At 42.2% G+C, this 16587-nt stretch overlaps 1 protein-coding gene across 1 annotated transcript in view; it reads left to right on the forward strand.

Moving 5' to 3' along the window:
- Positions 1-16587, forward strand: part of LRP1 (LDL receptor related protein 1) — a 323131-nt gene that overhangs the window by 30180 nt on the left and 276364 nt on the right. Inside the window, exon 2 of the mRNA XM_081319473.1 lies at positions 6064-6189. Coding sequence (XP_081175599.1) covers positions 6064-6189 — 126 coding nt within the window. The remainder of the gene's footprint in view (positions 1-6063; positions 6190-16587) is intronic.

Here is a 16587-nt window from a genome sequence, read left to right on the forward strand (position 1 = left end):
AAAAGGTGCATATCTACAGGGGTAGATATGTAGCTGTGACCAGTATCTATAGAATGCTGATGGCACCAGATTTAGGAAGGTTGGTCTATAGTAGGGCCAACATCCCCAAATTCGTGCCTTCCATCATCCCTCATCGTTGGCCCTGTTGCCTGGGGCTATCGGAAATTTAGACTTGAATTACTTTGAAAGAACCGTAAGTTTTCCTCTTGATAAAGCTGATGTGATTTTTTGGGGGGTAGGTTCTACAGAGTGTGTAGAACCTTTGAACGTTTGATTATCCATATAAGGAGATTAGTAAAGGCATTTAGGCATTTGTGCCAATGGGGAGGTCATCCCTTCTTAAAACAAGAGGGTTTGTTAGCGTTGGTTTGCTGAACTCTGAAATCTCTGTGGGACATTTCTGATTAGCTTTGAATATTTTCAGCGACATTGCTTGAAATAACAGGAGCATTAACAGATTTGACAGACGTACTTTCAGGATTCTTGTTGCTTTTCTGGTTGTCGTGTCAGTTTTTGATGGTCAAGTGCTCTGGTAATAGCTATAGAGCGTGTATGGCAACAGATGAAGCATGTCAGTCTCTGAGTGGTGGAAAAGCGCAGCCTCTGAAGTGAGATTACATTTTCCAGTACAAAGAGCCCACCACGGATGCCTCATCCCCTTAAGAGCTCTCAGACAGGGATATGGACTTTTAGCGGTGTGGTAGCTTTTTCAGAAAGGTAAAAAGTCACTTCGGAGAGTTGAAGGTGGAGAGGGAGGACAAGGAGACCCTAAGATCTCCTTTATAGCATGATAAATGTGCTTATAAATTCATTATAAAATAAGAGGAAACTGCTTTTCCACTCTCTGGTAGAAATAGTAAATATGAGTATGCTTAAACATGAGCTGTCTATAAAATTATGCACATGTAGCTCTGAGGGGAAAGTGTGTTCCTGAAAATAAAGGTTTACTTTTTTTAGCCTGTATCAGTTCGTTCTCTCTCTCTCTCTCTCTCTCTCTCTCTCTCTCTCTCTCTCTCTCTCTCTCTCTCCCCCTCCCTCCCTCCCTCCCTCCCTCCCTCCCTCCCTCCCTCATTTTTAGCTTTCTGGTCCTTGTAGATTGAAACTCTTATTTTGGAAACAGTCCCCTTTGGTTCCCAATATCATGCACACTCAATTTCTTTTGTTTCGCTTTATTTCTTGCATTGTTTGAAAAAGGAAGTATTTGTTTTCGATTGCTTCCTGAAATGGTGGCTACTGCAAAGATTCCAGCTGCAGGATGTGAAAAGCTTCCTTTAGAAGGAAGGGCTCCACATTTTAGCAGCAGAGACTCTAATGAAGGAACGATCGTCTCTGCGGTGGCTTTTGGTTTCTTCTGACCTGCTTAACAACCCTTTTTTTTTCCTGTTTGAGGACCTCAGGCTGACTTCCTCAAACAACCATCGTCCAGAACCATTGAGCTTGGGAGTTCAGCTCTGCAGTGGTCCCAAAACACGTGACGAGTTCATGTGAATTAGTACGGAATATTTTTAATTGCTTTTGTGGACCTAAATCTGTTCATTTCCTTTGGATAAAAAGGGACCTTAAAAAAAAAACCCTTCGCTAGTATTGTGCCAGTGAGATGAAGCCCATCTCCCTGCAGCTTAATTTTGGAAGGTCAGAAAATCCTTTTTATGACTTCCTCTGTCATGTCTAGATTAGCTTACGAACTTGATTAATCAGTTTGGAGCAATGCCGTGTGTTTTCTATATGTGGGAGGAGTTATACAACTGCAGATTTATAGGATTCCTTAAGATAGGGACGCATAAAGTTGTTTTAGCCACGATGGTGCAATGGTTAGAATGCAGTACTGCAGGTTAATTCTGCTGACCGCCGACTGCCAGCAGTTCGGCAGTTCAAGTCTCACCGGCTCAAGGTTGACTCACAGCTTTCCATCCTGCCGTGGTCGGTAAAATGAGGACCCAAATAGTTGGGGGCAACATGCTGACTCTATAAACTGTTTAGAGAGGGCTGTAAAAGCACTATGAAGCGTTACTGTATATAAGGCTATTGCTATTTACCTTGGCCAGGTTCCCACAAACTATGCAATGTGGTTTATTTGGTTAGGGCTTAGCCATCATTTAGTATTCGTTTTGGTTGTGGTTGATTGTTTGTGAGAAACCAATCAATTCTAGCATGGTCCACAGCTTGCAGTTATAAAGACATGGTTTAAGCATTACAAATTACAAAGACCGTGAAGCCCAGTGTCTGAATTGGATCATTGTCTATTTTGATTGGCAGTACTTCTCCATGATTTCATACAGGGATGGATAGTGGATTTTAAGATTTGGACCTTCTGCATGTAAAGAATGTGCTATTCCTCTGAACCAGCATTCTGCTTTTAATTATAGTTTATAGTAACGAAGTAAAACATTTACCAGCTCTTCTGCTCCATTCAACAACTACTTGAGTCACATGTGACATAGTAATTATCCATTTATATCTCTATGTTCCATCTCAATCAAACTTCTGAGTCACATTTTATAGTGCTATGATTTCTGCTTACTAGAGAAAGCAGCATGTATGCCTGTAATCTTTGGACTCCATTTCTTCCAAAAATTTTTTTTAAAAAACTTCTACTTTAGTTTTTCTCAACCAGGCAGTAAGGTAGTACAAGTTAAAGTTTTGGATTTGGGCATGGAATGTCCAGGTTCAAGTCCCCACTTGAATATAGAGTTTGTTCGGAAATTTTGACTCAGTTACTGTCTCTTAGTTCAGCTTAAATGAGAACATAACAAAAGGAGACACTTTTCCCTTCTTCAGGAAAGGCATGATATAAAAGCAATAAATAAACTCCCAGAGTTTCTAATCAGTGTATTTGATGGTACTTTAATCTCTTCATTTATCCCCTCCAAAAATAATTTTTGAATACTGATAATATGATAATCAGCCTGATAACCTCTGCTTGTTTTCCAAATATTTTTTGCCATCAGCTACCCTGGCTGGGACAGAGGAGGTCCAAAAACATCTGGAAGGCATTAGGTAGTGTTAGACTGTCTGTTTTAAACAGTTTCTTTAAAATGGAAGCTGAGTCCTTTATGATCACACTGATTCCTGCCTAGAGCTTTCAGTTCACTACATGCAGACATACTGCTTGAAATTCATAATAGAAAATCAATGCTAACTTTTAAAAAAGCCATAAATAAACTCTTAGCACTAAACTCAAGTTCCTCTCATTCTGTTTTAGGGAAGCAGGTAATTGGTCTCCTAGCAGAATAGCTCTGGTGTGAATGCCAAGACGAATAGGGTAATGTCTGACTTTTTTGTGTTCCAGACCTGACATAACCAGATCTCTATTTAATCGTTGCTTTACCAGTTCTGAATGGATGGGATGTTTCATGGTGCCAAATGACACACACTGTCTCCCTTGCTCTGTTTTTTAATAGAAGCTAAATGGGTTTCTGGAACAAAATTTGAAGTTTCTTCCTTCCCCTCCCTTCGTGCATCATTTTTGTTTATGGGAAAGCTTTTTTGATTTGCTCATGTTTTCATTCGGCTGGCTGGGGTGTTTTTGTTTTTTGTTTCTTTGGTTTGCATTGGGATGTGTTAAAAACTTCTTGTAAGTTTATTTTACTGGTCAGTTTTGTTAAAAAGTAAATATCGCCTAAGTGAAAGATTAAAGGGTAACGCTTTATAACTAAAGAAAGGGCGAAACTTTTGTGAGCTAAGAATGAGATAGCAGCATGTTCTGCCATAATTGTGAGGACACAAACATCAGAAGTAAGAAATCATAACGGGTCCATAGTATTTGGTGAAGATGTATAAAGCTTGGGGGAAAGTAAAAAAGATCAGAAAAAAAAGTAATAATGAACAGGGAAAAAAAATCTTGATTCAAACAACAAAAGAGATAATAAGGTTGAACCTCATTTTTCTGCATTCTCTCCCATGATACAGGCAGTCCTTCACTTGCAACCAGTCATTTAATGATCATTTACAGCTAACAATGGCTCAGAAAGGGTGTTATATGGCCCATAAAGGATTTCCACCCATTGTAAAATGTCATAACATCACCACTCCATGGTCAAGTGATCGCATTTCAGGTGCCTGCAGGCCTGTTGTTGCAAAGTGCCCCATGATCCTGTGATCACCATTTGCAATCTTCTCTACCGACTTTCCCAGAAAGGCAGTGGGGAAGCCACCAGTGAAGGTTGCAAGCAGAGGGGACCAAGGGGAGCTTTCCTACCCAGCCATCTGCAGGAAACCCTCAGCTGGTTCCAGGGTCAACCAGTGAGCACGAAGCTGCCACAGTCCTGGACACCTTAGACCTGCTCCCCATTCAGCCCCTCAGATAGTTCCAGGGTTTACTGGCACTCAGCTTTCTGTTTTTCTGCACCTTGACACAGCCATTGTGAACATGGCTTTTCTCCAGAGGTCCCCATGTGTCATTCTGAAGCAGGTGCTATTTTTGTGATCCTTAAAGGCTCCCTTATCAAGTAGTAGTTTGTGATCTACTTTATCAAATGCCTTACTGAAGTCTAAGTAAATTATATCCACAGCATCCCTCTGATCCACTAATTTTGTCACTTGGTCAAAGAATGCAATAAGATTTGTCTAACATGATCTGTTTTTGACAAACCCATGTTGGCTTTCAGTAATGACTTTGTTTGCCTCTAGATGCTCGCTGATTCGTTGTTTGATTATCTTTTCCATAATCTTCCCAGGTATTGAGGTCAGGCTGATAGGTCTGTAATTTCCTGGATCCATTTTTCCCTTTTTTTGAAGATGGGAACTACATCAGCTCTTTTCCAGTTCCCCAGTGCTCCAGGATCTTTGAAAAATATAGTTCAGTGGTTCTGAGATCACATCCGCCAGTTCCTTGAGAACCTTGGGGTGTAATCCATCTGGGCCTGGTGATTTAAACTCATCTAGGCTGGACAGGTGCTCACTGTCCAGGACTTGTTTGTATGCCAACATCTTATTCATTGTCTATTCAACCCAGTTTTGCATAAACTGACCCAATGGGCTGTGTTACCACAATGCATTAGGCAATAATATGATTGGCCTGTTTGTTATTCTGATTATTTTGCCACCACAGCCAATATAGATTCACTTTTGGTGAGGTGACTGGCTATATAAGCTTGATAAATAATAAACAAATTTATGGAGCTGCATAATATGCAGAATTAACAAATCCTTTACTTATGACCATTCCTTTAATGATGGTTCAAAGTTATGATTGCTTAGAAAGAGTGACTGACTTATCGCCTGTATTTGCACTTAAAATCATCTTTCCTTATCGCCTGTATTTGTACTTAAAATCATCTTCCCCCCCTCTCTCTCTCACATACACACACACACACACACACAGAGAGAGAGAGAGAGAGAGAGAGAGAGAGAGAGAGAGAGAGAGAGAGAGAGAGAGAGAGAGAGAGAGATTGCAATTAGGGTGTTTGGCAACCAGCTTACATTTACGACTGGTTGCAGCATCTTGTGGTCATGTGATTGCAATTGGCGATTTCCTGCAAAAAATACCCATTGGGAGAGCTGGATTTGCCTAACAACAGTAGCGATATGCTTAGTGACTGCTGTAAACATTGTCATACAACTGGGTCCAACTCAACGTATAACCACAATGACTTAACAACAGAAATTCTGGTCCCAGTTGCGGTCCTGACTCAAGGACCACCTATACATGCATGTTTATTTGGTTTTGAGAGTTTTAATTATTGTTCATGGAAAAGAATTCCTTGAAGCAAACGAAGTCCTACTTCTTTTAGTTAATGCTTATTTATTCTCACCGGCGTAATCAAAAGCGAAAGGTTCTCCATGTATAGCACGTAAGCCTGAAAAGTTGGGAAACAAGTTACTTACCCCCTCTTAAGAATGCAATGTATCCTATGATGCCCTTCTGTTTGATTTTCTTTGCTCTTTTCTCGCAATAATGTTATATTTATTCCATACCCCTGACGAACTCCAGCTCTGCTTGAAATAAATTTTACCAAACTTTTTTTTAATGAGAAAATAAAGGGGGGAGGGGGAGTATTTAAAAGGGATTTGGGGAAAAGCACCAGAAGGAAGGGGAAAAAAATGACCCTATTATTTCTTCAGTAGAAGACGCAATCAAAGTGAAACCTCCCAATTCCCCGCGTGCGGAGTGGGTGCTGCAGCCTAGACCTACACCGCCCAAAGGGAGAGACCCGAACGCTTGGAACCGGCTGAAGGACCAGTCTTTTGGTAGGGAAAAAAACCCCCAACCTTTTTCACAGATGGACAGTTGTCGTCAAAAGAGTGGGATGGCTGCCATTTGTATTCTCTTTTCGTCTGTCATCTCTCACTTGGGGGGGGGGGTAGATGTCCCATGATCCACAAGTCTGCTTTTCTGTGTTGCTCTTTTGGTGAGGGTGAAGAGGGCTTTTTACTTTGCTGCATGCGGGGGTGGGGGGGGGAGAGAGGCGGATATTTGAGAATGCCATTGTTTTGTTTACTCCTCCCAATTGCTTGGTGGTTTTACAGGGGATGGCCCCGGTTCTGCTATCTTTCCCACTTTTTTTGCCTGTGTGAGCTGATTATTTTAGGACTGTACTCAGCGTCAGCCTCCTAGTGAATGTGTGGTTTAAAATAACAGCACTGATTTAGGATAGGGGCCATATTGAACTGCAAAGACAATTAAAAGTTTAACAACCCCCCCCCCCCCAAACAACAACAACAACCCAAAACAAAACACAGGCTTAACTCCCAGGTATCTGGTTGTTTTCCTGACTCACAGGAACGATCCCATGGAATAAGCCTTAAAAGGCGCCACAAGATGTGGGTGGGTTGCCAAAATGGGGGTGATCACTGGAGCGTCAGGAAGAAAGCACTCTGATGGCCGGTTAAAAAAGGTGTTAGATTTAAGACCGCCACACTCTAGAACATCTCTTCAGTGGGCTTGTATTCTAAAAGAATAATAATAATTAAAAAAACAGTAATAGAAGAAACGAGGAATGCCCGAACAAAACAAATTATATAAAGGACACCCTTGGATCAGCTCAAGAGCAATCCTATTGCAGAGCCTGGGAGAAGAGCTGGGGATTAAAGACTTCTGGGAAAGACTATTAGGGCGAAAGCCACATGGATCTTGGGAAGCGGAGAGATGCTAAGTCAGAGGCCAGCGCTACTGAATAGTGGTCATCTGGAGTTCTGCACCCCGGATTGGGCCGGCCTAGCCTGAGACTGATGCCCTGCTTGAATATGCAACTTCATTGGCCGACAGCTTCCCCCTCCTGCCCTTGAGATGGAGGATTTAGTTCTTGTTTTCCCTCCTCTCTGGATGCAAGGCATCTCTGTGTGAGAGCTTTATTAATCAGAAATGCCTACCATTTTCTCGCTTTGCTGCTGCCAAAAGCTGGCAGGATTGAAGCACAGTGGCCAAGCTTTTAAGAAGGCTGAGTCTGGGTTTATTTAGTTTGTAAATGAAAGAGTTGTTCTGAGTCCTAGGGCTTCCCCCCCCCCTGCCCCCCAGTCTCTCTGCATTGGTTTTTGGATAGCAGAGCCGAAAATTGAGCAGAGCCAACATTTACAAACATTCTAGGGTATTTTGCATCCCTTAAAAAGAAAAGGATTTTATTTTTGGCTTCGGCCACATTGATTTTTTTTTTAATAAATGGTTCCCCTGGTTTCATTTACAATCTTTTTCTAATTTCAGTTGTGGTTGTTGGTCTATAATATTATTAAATGTAATGTTTCCCTCCGTAATATGAAATGATTTTTTGCAGGTGCCAATGTCCAACTTGATCTCAGATTGCATCTGAATGTTCTCTTTTTCTTAATTTATAGTAATCCAATCTTCCCTAGCTTGATATTTTCCAGATGTACTGGAATGAGAACTCCCCAAATTCTTAGCCAACCCAAAGCCATGCTCTCTGCGAACTTGGGAGTTGTAGTCTCGGCAGCTTGAAGGTTGAAGAAGGTTGATGGGAAATGTAACAGCCTGGCCTTATGTTAAGTGACAGTTGAAATTTAGTTTCTTTTAAAACAACGGCAACATAATACCGCTGTGTTCTATGAAGATGTGACCTTATTTCAAAACTCTTTGTCACTTCAGTTATTGGGAATAATCTTAGTTTTATTTTATTCAGCAGCTTCAGATAAGTTCCACACATTGCTAATAAAGTGGCTGGGCTAAATGAGATTGCAGCATTAAAGGAGTACCCTGAATGGAATGGGGTATCTCCATACATCTGCTAATTTCTCTCCTCGGTCTTGGTAAGGTAGCTAATTCTCTTATCTTTATAAAGAAGAGTAATCCCGTGAATCCAGAGTCTTTTCATCATTATATTTTTGAGAGGGTAGAAATATTGTCATGCACTTTACTTCTTGTAATTCCCTTTGGGCAAGACTTGTAATCAACCCTGCTTCAGCAGGAGGCATTGGGAAAAGTCTTGATGCTCTTTTTCCTTGGTTGGGATTGTTGTTTTGTATAAATCTGCTGCTAATTGGTAAATTGCGGGCCTGTTCAGCAAGCGCAGTTATAAATGAACGGTGTAAACTGAATGGTGTCAGAGTCTCTTGCTGTTTGTTTTCAACTTGGGGGAAGGAATTGCATGGCTTGTAGGACAGGAGGAAGAATAAATGACGTGATACCCACCTGATAAGACTAAGCTGCATATTCTAAAACTTTTTAATTTAATTTTTATGTAAAACATTACATACAAAAAAAGGAGATGTGGTGTGTTTCCCCCCCTCTACTTATCCTACATGTATTAATTATCTATTTTTGTGCAGAGCAGAAAATCTGCATTAAAAATGTTGATTTGGCGTGAGGCCGTATATGAAGACTTAAAATTAAGATTTTCTCCTTTATTTCCCTGAGGAACAATCTTCTCCTTACTTGCCCATCCGGAAGGCTGTGGAATGGACAGTTCACATATCCCTTAACCTCATTTTTGTTTTAGATCAGGGCCCCTGAGCATGGCCTGTCCTTAAGACTGCTGTGGGTTTCCAGAGCAAAACACTCTTGATTTGCCTTAAAGCTGCGTAGAGCTACGCAGACTATTTTGACTTCTACTACTGTAGATTGTTCTTGAGCATCACATCTGGCGTAAGCTCCAAATGCATATCCTGAAGCCAGTGCCCATTTTCTTCTTGCTTGTAATCATCGTTTCCAAGATTACTAAGTGAAGCCTGCAAAATACAAAGGCCGTTCTTTTGCTGATTTTGCGTTTTGCAGTCCAATCCCCTCTCCTCCCTCTGCACAGCTGAGTCGGAGCTAAGAGATCCAACTTAGTTTTATTGTGAAGGTTGGATAGTTGATGAGACAAAAATCTGACTTAACAATGGCAACAAATCCCAGCATTAAGGAGCAGGCCTGGGAGATGTAATCATTTCTCCTTCCTTTCACTGGTGGGATTTTGCACTTTGATGGCAACCTGATCTTTTGGGTCTTGCTAGTCTGTTTACACAGGTCTTTTGGCTCCCTAGTTTTATCCTAGACTCGAAGCCTGGCATTTGAATTGCTTCAATTCTGCTTCAGCTGCTTGGTAAGAATGAGTCTCTCACTGGTTATTCATGGATAAAAGAAGATTGAAAGGGATGCGGCTATGAAGCCTAGCATGTAGCAAGCTCAAGGATGACCATGAGAGGCTGAAGGTTTTTTGTTTTTGTTTTTTTTAATTTGTTGACATCCAATCGAATAGGAGATTTATTGTCAGGGTTAGAATTCTGCAGATACTGCCTATTGGGTCTCTGTGTAGTTCACATGAGCTAAGCCATGGTTTGCTTAGTGGTGATTTATCACAGCTGGTTCATTATTCCCAGTATGCTGTAGCTTAAAAACCTACAGCGGCTGATTTCATATATTACACTAAACTGAAGTTGAAGAAACTGCAGCACGACTTAATGTGTTGTGTGAATGACTTTTCTAGTTCTCTCTCTCTCTCTCCCTCTCTCTGCCCTTTTTTTTATTGTGAAGACTGGTAAAGCACTCCAGCCTGATGTGCTGGGCTGCAGCTCACATTAATTCCCAGTCAGCATGTGTGTACCTTGACCATGGTTCCTGGGAAATAGAGGTGTGGTATTTTGAAGCATCTGGAAGGCATTATATTTATATATTTATATATTTATTAAATTTTTATACCGCCCTTCTCCCGAAGGACTCAGGGCGGTGTACAGGGCAATAAATATTAAAAACGAAGTACAAAAGTTAAAAAAACAATTAAATATTATGCCCGACATAAACAGCAATTAAAACCATGTTAAAAACCCAACCCTTAACCCATCAAACCAGGCCGGATTGCTCAAATAAATAAGTTAGATCCCGCCGGAAGGAGCGAAGGTCGGGGGGGCCATCCGGAGCTCCACCAGCAAGCGGTTCCACAGGTCTGGCACGCCCACAGAGAATGCCCTCCCCCTAGGGGCCACCAATCGACATTCTTTGATCGGAGGCACCCTGAGGACTGGAGTAAAGGAGTCATGAGGAGTTTCTGTTGCACTGACTCCCTTCCCTTGAGATGTAGCTTGCACAGAGACCAGCTTTCCTTCCCAACTTTCCTCTGTCCTCCACTACTCTTTCATTGCGATTGCTTTGGTAGGATTTATTATTACTGCTTTAAGCAGTTTATGGGGACGCGGTGGCTCAGTGGGTTAGGATGCTGAGCTTGTCGATCGGAAGGTCGGCAGTTTGGCGGGTCGAATCCCGAGTGCCGCGTAACAGAGTGAGCGCCTGTTACTCGTCCCAGCTTCTGCCAACCTAGCAGTTCGAAAGCATGTAAAAATGCAAGTAGAAAAATAGGGACCACTACGGTGGGAAGGTAACAGCGTTCCGTGCGCCTTTGGCGTCTAGTCATGCCGGCCACATGACCACGGAGACGTCCTCGGACAAGCGCTGGCTCTTCGGCTTTGAAACGGAGATGAGCACCGGCCCCTAGAGTCGGAAACGACTAGCATGCATGTGCGGGGGAAACTTTACCTTTACTTTAAGCAGTTTATATTGTGGTTGTGCCTAGCGATCTCGGTCCAAGATGTGTTGGGAAGAGTGGTGGGATTCAAATATGCGAACAACCGGTTCTCTGTGTGGATGCCGCTTCCGGAAGTCCATTCTGGGCCTTGGCAACAAAAATTTAGTTACTGGTTCTGCCGAAGTGGTGCGAACCGGCTGAATCCCACCACTGGTTGGGAATCATATCAACATCAGATAAATTATAGCCTGTTGCCACCAGCTGAACAGCTTTTGGAAATTACAGTGGCATTCTTTTGGTATAAGAGACTGTTTCTTTCCTCATTCACCTTTCTCTCTTCTCCTCAGTAGAATAAATCTAGATTAGTCTTTGTGTTCGGTTGCATATTTTATAGCACAGTCTATTTTTTTCCATGTGATCAGTTTGAGCCTTCTGTGAGATATTTGCTCTTGTTGCTTGGCCCAAAGCCAGGCCTAATGAAATTCCTAATACTTCTGGCATATTTTATCCCCTCTTTTTTAAAAAAACACCAAAAAAAATTGAAGGAGCTCATCAGAGAGGTGATGATTTAGCCTGATGCAAAAGAAGAAATGCTATTACTCATCTCAGCAGGATTGAATGCTGAACCACGTGGAACGTAGTTTTGATTCCCATGCCAGGTTTAATAGAATGATACAATAACCTCGAATGGAGGTTAGTTTGCCCAAATGGACTCCCAGATTCCTCTTTCTGGCCTAAGTGGAATTTTGGAAATCAAGCTGTTGGGGAACGGCCATAAGGATCTTGACCTGTTTATTGCAATACAGGTAGTCCTCAACTTGCAATCACAATTGAACCCAACATTCCTCCCTCCCCCCCGGTCTATTTTTATACATTTTATTAGATTATAGAATAAAATACAAAATACAGAGCAAATAGTAGGACACAGTGGGGAGGGGAAAGGAAAGTGAGGGGGAGAAGGGAAAAAAAACCATTGACTTCCGACTTCCTCTGTTGCAGTAGAATGAAGCATTAACATCAAGCCTCAACTTTTATGAATCAATTGCTAAGAATCTGAATTTTGATCACGACTATGCGGATGCTGCAGCAGTTGTGTATGTGAAAAATGGTCATAAGTCACTTTTTTCAGTGTCGCTGTAACTGAACAGTCACTAAATGAACCGTTGTAAGTCGAGGACTACCTGTAGCCTTACAGTAAGCCTTGTTAAGGAAGAAACCTAGGAGCAAAATAAATAAATAAAAATACCAAAGCCAAATGGGAAAGCTGTTTAGATTAACTTGACAAGATAAAGCACGATGTAAAATAAACATTATAGGGAGATTGTACCATATTAGCAATATTAGAATTGTACAGTCCAATAATTACTCTCAGAGAATAATTATTCTGAAGCTGAAATGAAATTCTGCAAATGTTTACAGTAAAGACTACCAGATATCAGTTTTTCAAGGAAAGGACCACAACTATACTTTACATTCAGGGCATCTCTGGAGAAATTCCCCCAGATCTTCAAATAGAGTGGGGAAACTGGGAAAGATCCGTGCCCAAATTCTTCAGGCTTGAAGAGGATGCTATCAATCAGGAAACTAAAAAGAAAGTGTCCATCACCATTACATATATTAACCCGCAATTAGCATTAATAAATTAAAAGGCAACTATGATTTCAAACCGGTCAGAATTCTAAGACAAATCATGACTTATTATTCATTGACCTACATCTGTACATAATACTAAGCAATAAATAAACCTATTTGCTCTCCTCTTTACAGAGAGATTTCACTAGGAAGTTTTGAAAGCTACAATATTAAAATAGGAAAAGCTGGAAAACAAACACTGATCAGGATGGATCATAATGACATCAGTTGCAGATTTTTTGAGAAATTGAAAAAAAATAGATTTAAAAAGAGAGCTAACTTAGTGCAGTGGTTAAGGTATCAGGATAAAAACTGAAGAGACCAGCTGAGTGATCTTGGGACAGTCGCTTTCTCAAACCATAAATTGCAGAGACTTGTCCCAGCAATTGCCAGGAGTCAAGACTAAATTGAAGCCACCACCATTCCGAAAAATAAAGAATGATAAGAATGGTTCTTCAGCTTCCTAGAGGAGCATATAGAAACCATGACAATAAGCCAGAGGATTTTGTGGTCAGATGGGTGGAACTGATTAACAGAGAGTGTGGAAGAGAGGGTAATTTTATCAGGATTTCCATTCTCTTGGGGATGGAGTAGAGTAGTGTCCTTGGGAGGGTAAATTGCAGAATTTCTGTTCCACATTCCTCCATGGTTGTCACCTTTTGAAGGAAGAATGGAACAGTGTTGATTCAAAAACAACACTAGCAGAATAAACCCAAGTCTTGTTTATGAGCTCTTTCCTTCCAGGCAGCGTAGAAATGTCTCATACCCAAAGTATAAATGATAATTGTTCTACGATGCCATTTCAACCTCCTAAGATACCGTATTTTCCGGCGTATAAGACAACCCCTGACTTTTGACAAGATTTTCAAGGTTTTTCGTCTTATACGCCGGAAAATACTTACATGCCAGTTGCCAAGTGTCCGACACAAGCCCGATTCAGATTCAGCCCCGTCTGATGCAAATGGTGCAAAGCCACGCGCTCTTCCAGGCCAGAGTCTGCAAACAGCACGCCAGAAGCCGCAACCACCGCGGGAACTCTGAGTCCCCGCCTTTCGGCAGCCTGCACAGCCAAGCGCGATTCGGCTTTGAGAAAGCATTTGCAGACGGAGCAGCCGCCGCGTCTGGAGCCAATCCCCGCCCAGGAGACGGTTGGCCAGGCGGGCCCGGAAGACGTGCTAGAGAGCCGGGCTTGGGGCGGCCATGCCGAGGCCGGCTGGCGAGAGCCGCTGCATGGTCTGCGGGCAAGAGGGGCGCCAAGTACCACTGTTCCGCACTCTGTGACCAGGCAAGCGATTCTTCCGGTCGGCGCGGGTCAGGCGGTGCCTCGGCAGGAGCAAAGGTGCTCCCTTCCTACTGTCTGTCACGGCCTATGGGCGCGACATTCAGCGGGGCCCCTGTTCGCAGCACGCCGCACGGGCCTCACCCGTCTCCCCATGGACGCGCCTCCCTCGCTACGGGAGCCACCCCCGCCATCCCTGCACGCCACAGACGCAGGCCCACCTCGACTCGTCGTGAGCCTGCCTTCCGCGCGTCGGCTGCTTCTGACCGTCCGACGCCGCGTCCGTCTCTCCAGCGATCGCCGGCCTGGCTCGGAGGCAGGGGAGGCTCACGAAGAGGAGGCTTCTCCCTCCCGTCCGAACCCCGGTGGCGATGGCGACAGCGGCGGCTCAGCTCCAAGCCATTCCGTCCCCTCCCCTGATCCGATGAGTGATTGACACACCGATGCCCGGCAGCTGGCCAGCGCGCGCGTGCGCGCAAGACAACTCTGCCGGGTCTCGCCCGGTGCCAGCGGGCTCCGCGGCGTCCTTGACCGGGACTGGACCCATCCGGGCTGCAGTGCCTAGACGTGGTGTGGGCTGGGAAGTTTGGCGGCGACATGCTGGCTGGGAGGCGGCTTTGGAGCGTGTTGCCGGGGACTGCAGATCAGAGAGGTGAATAATATTTTCCGGCGTATAAGACGACTCGGCATATAAGACGACCCCCCAACTTTTGAGACGATTTTTATGGGTTAAAAAGTCGTCTTATATGCCGGAAAATACGGTAAGTTATTATGTTTAGTAACTAACCTGGTTTATTCGTGTTAAAAAAAACCATGCTGAGGAATGTTGGAAGACATAATGTTAGGTTGATGGTCAGTAGTTGCAAATGCTGCACTATTCCCCATTTTGTCTGGAAAGCTGGACTGCTAATTGTTGAACTAGGTGGCTTCATGATGCAGAAATGGTGGCTTTATTTATTTAAGCTTTTAATAGATATTTAGAAAGTTAATGAAGCACAGCACAAAGGAAGAAAAAACAGCTATAAAATAAAAACATTATAGAAATATTCTTAGTGAAGCCTTCTTCCATTCCATTTGTTCCCAACTGCTAAAAGAAATATTTGTAATGTCGAATAATGAGGGCTATTGCCAAATTTCATCTATTATTTGTGATTTGTCTCCTAAATCTTTTCCTAAACATATTCCAAATACCTCAGATAGCTTTAAATTACTTGAAGAACTTCATTTACAATAAGTGTGGTAGTAGAACAACAATGAATATGTTATATGTTCAATTATCTCCAGTAGTAAAAATTATGGTAGATAAAACATGAATACCTGTTTCTTTATGTCTATTTCATGGAATGTTAGGCCTCATTTTCATAGGAATAATAGATATTATGGAAAATAGTCATACGCGTTCCAACCCCACAACAGGTTTTCTACCCCTTTTTGTGTGTGAAAGTAACAGGAAAAGTTACAGTAGAATTTTTTATGGGCTTTGGCATAGAAACTATGATATCATCATGCAAATGATGCAAGTGATATAATTTGTATCACCCAGATCATAATGGTATGTGATTAGTGTCATTTGCACAAAGATATCATGAGGCATATGACATTATTTGTATATCCCCTGCAGTTGATCATGTCAAGAAGCCCTGATGGTGCAGTAGTTAGAATGCATTATTTCAGGCTAACTCTGTGCACAGCCAGGAGTTCAAACCTGACTGGTTCAAGGTTGACTCAGTCTTCCATCTTTCCAAGATCAGCAAAATGAGAACCCAGAATGTTGGGAGCAATATGCTAACATTTGTAAACCACCCAGAGAGTGCTGTAAAGCACTGTGGAGTGGTATTATAAATCTAAGTTGCTATTGCTATGTATAGTTATTAATTTTTAATTTCTATGGCCATCTCTGGATGGCTTACAGAAGGATTGAAACAAACTCAGGAAACACAACAATAACTATCATGCAGGGAGAAAACAAAACATTCAATTTTTAGCATTTTGGCCCAGTGCTTGTGACAAAAGCCAAAGGCAGGTGTGACAAAGATGGCATGTCTCCTGGGTTCCATGACATGATATTCTTTTGTGATGAGTTCCAGAACTTGCCCACTTTGTCCTATCTTATAAAAGAGCCAGAGATAGTTGGAGAGAGGCAATCCTGCCCTTTTCCATGAAGGGATTTATACATTAAAATTCTTTACTTCTCACACATTTCCAAAGTCTTCTGTATAGCTGCACTTCATATGAAGAACTAACATTTTGCATTTCCTGAACACTCTTGCTATCTTGTTGAAAGTGAAGTCTTCTACTCCAGGCCAGCATCTCCTATTCTCTTGTTTCTCCTCAAGAAGTGTTGAATTTTAAATCCCATAAATTTCCAGCTAAGTGGTGATTCCAGGAGGTGGTGTTCCAACTTATTTAGAGCAGTATGTTTCAAACTATCTGCAGTGAAGGAGCGGGTTTTTTTAAAAAAAAATCCAATTCATCTCAGATACTTTTGTAAAATACATTAAAACAATTTATTAGAAAAATGGAAAAATGGTATAAATTAAAAAACCAGACTTGATTAAAAATTAAAATGATTGTAAAAAATAGCAAGGCATAATAATGTCAGCAATCAAGAGAGACATGGAAACAAACCACATTTCCACACTATTCAGAAGAGACAATAATAATAATAAAAGCTTAAGAAGGAAACAACACCCCCACACACCCCGAATAACTTCTCTCCAGCAGCCAGTTTCCAGATAAGCAGGGATTCACACCGGGCAAACGATCAAGCAGAACATAATACCCTAA

This window comes from Vipera berus (assembly GCF_964194415.1).
Source record: "Vipera berus genome assembly, chromosome: 2".
Taxonomy (NCBI): domain Eukaryota; kingdom Metazoa; phylum Chordata; class Lepidosauria; order Squamata; family Viperidae; genus Vipera; species Vipera berus.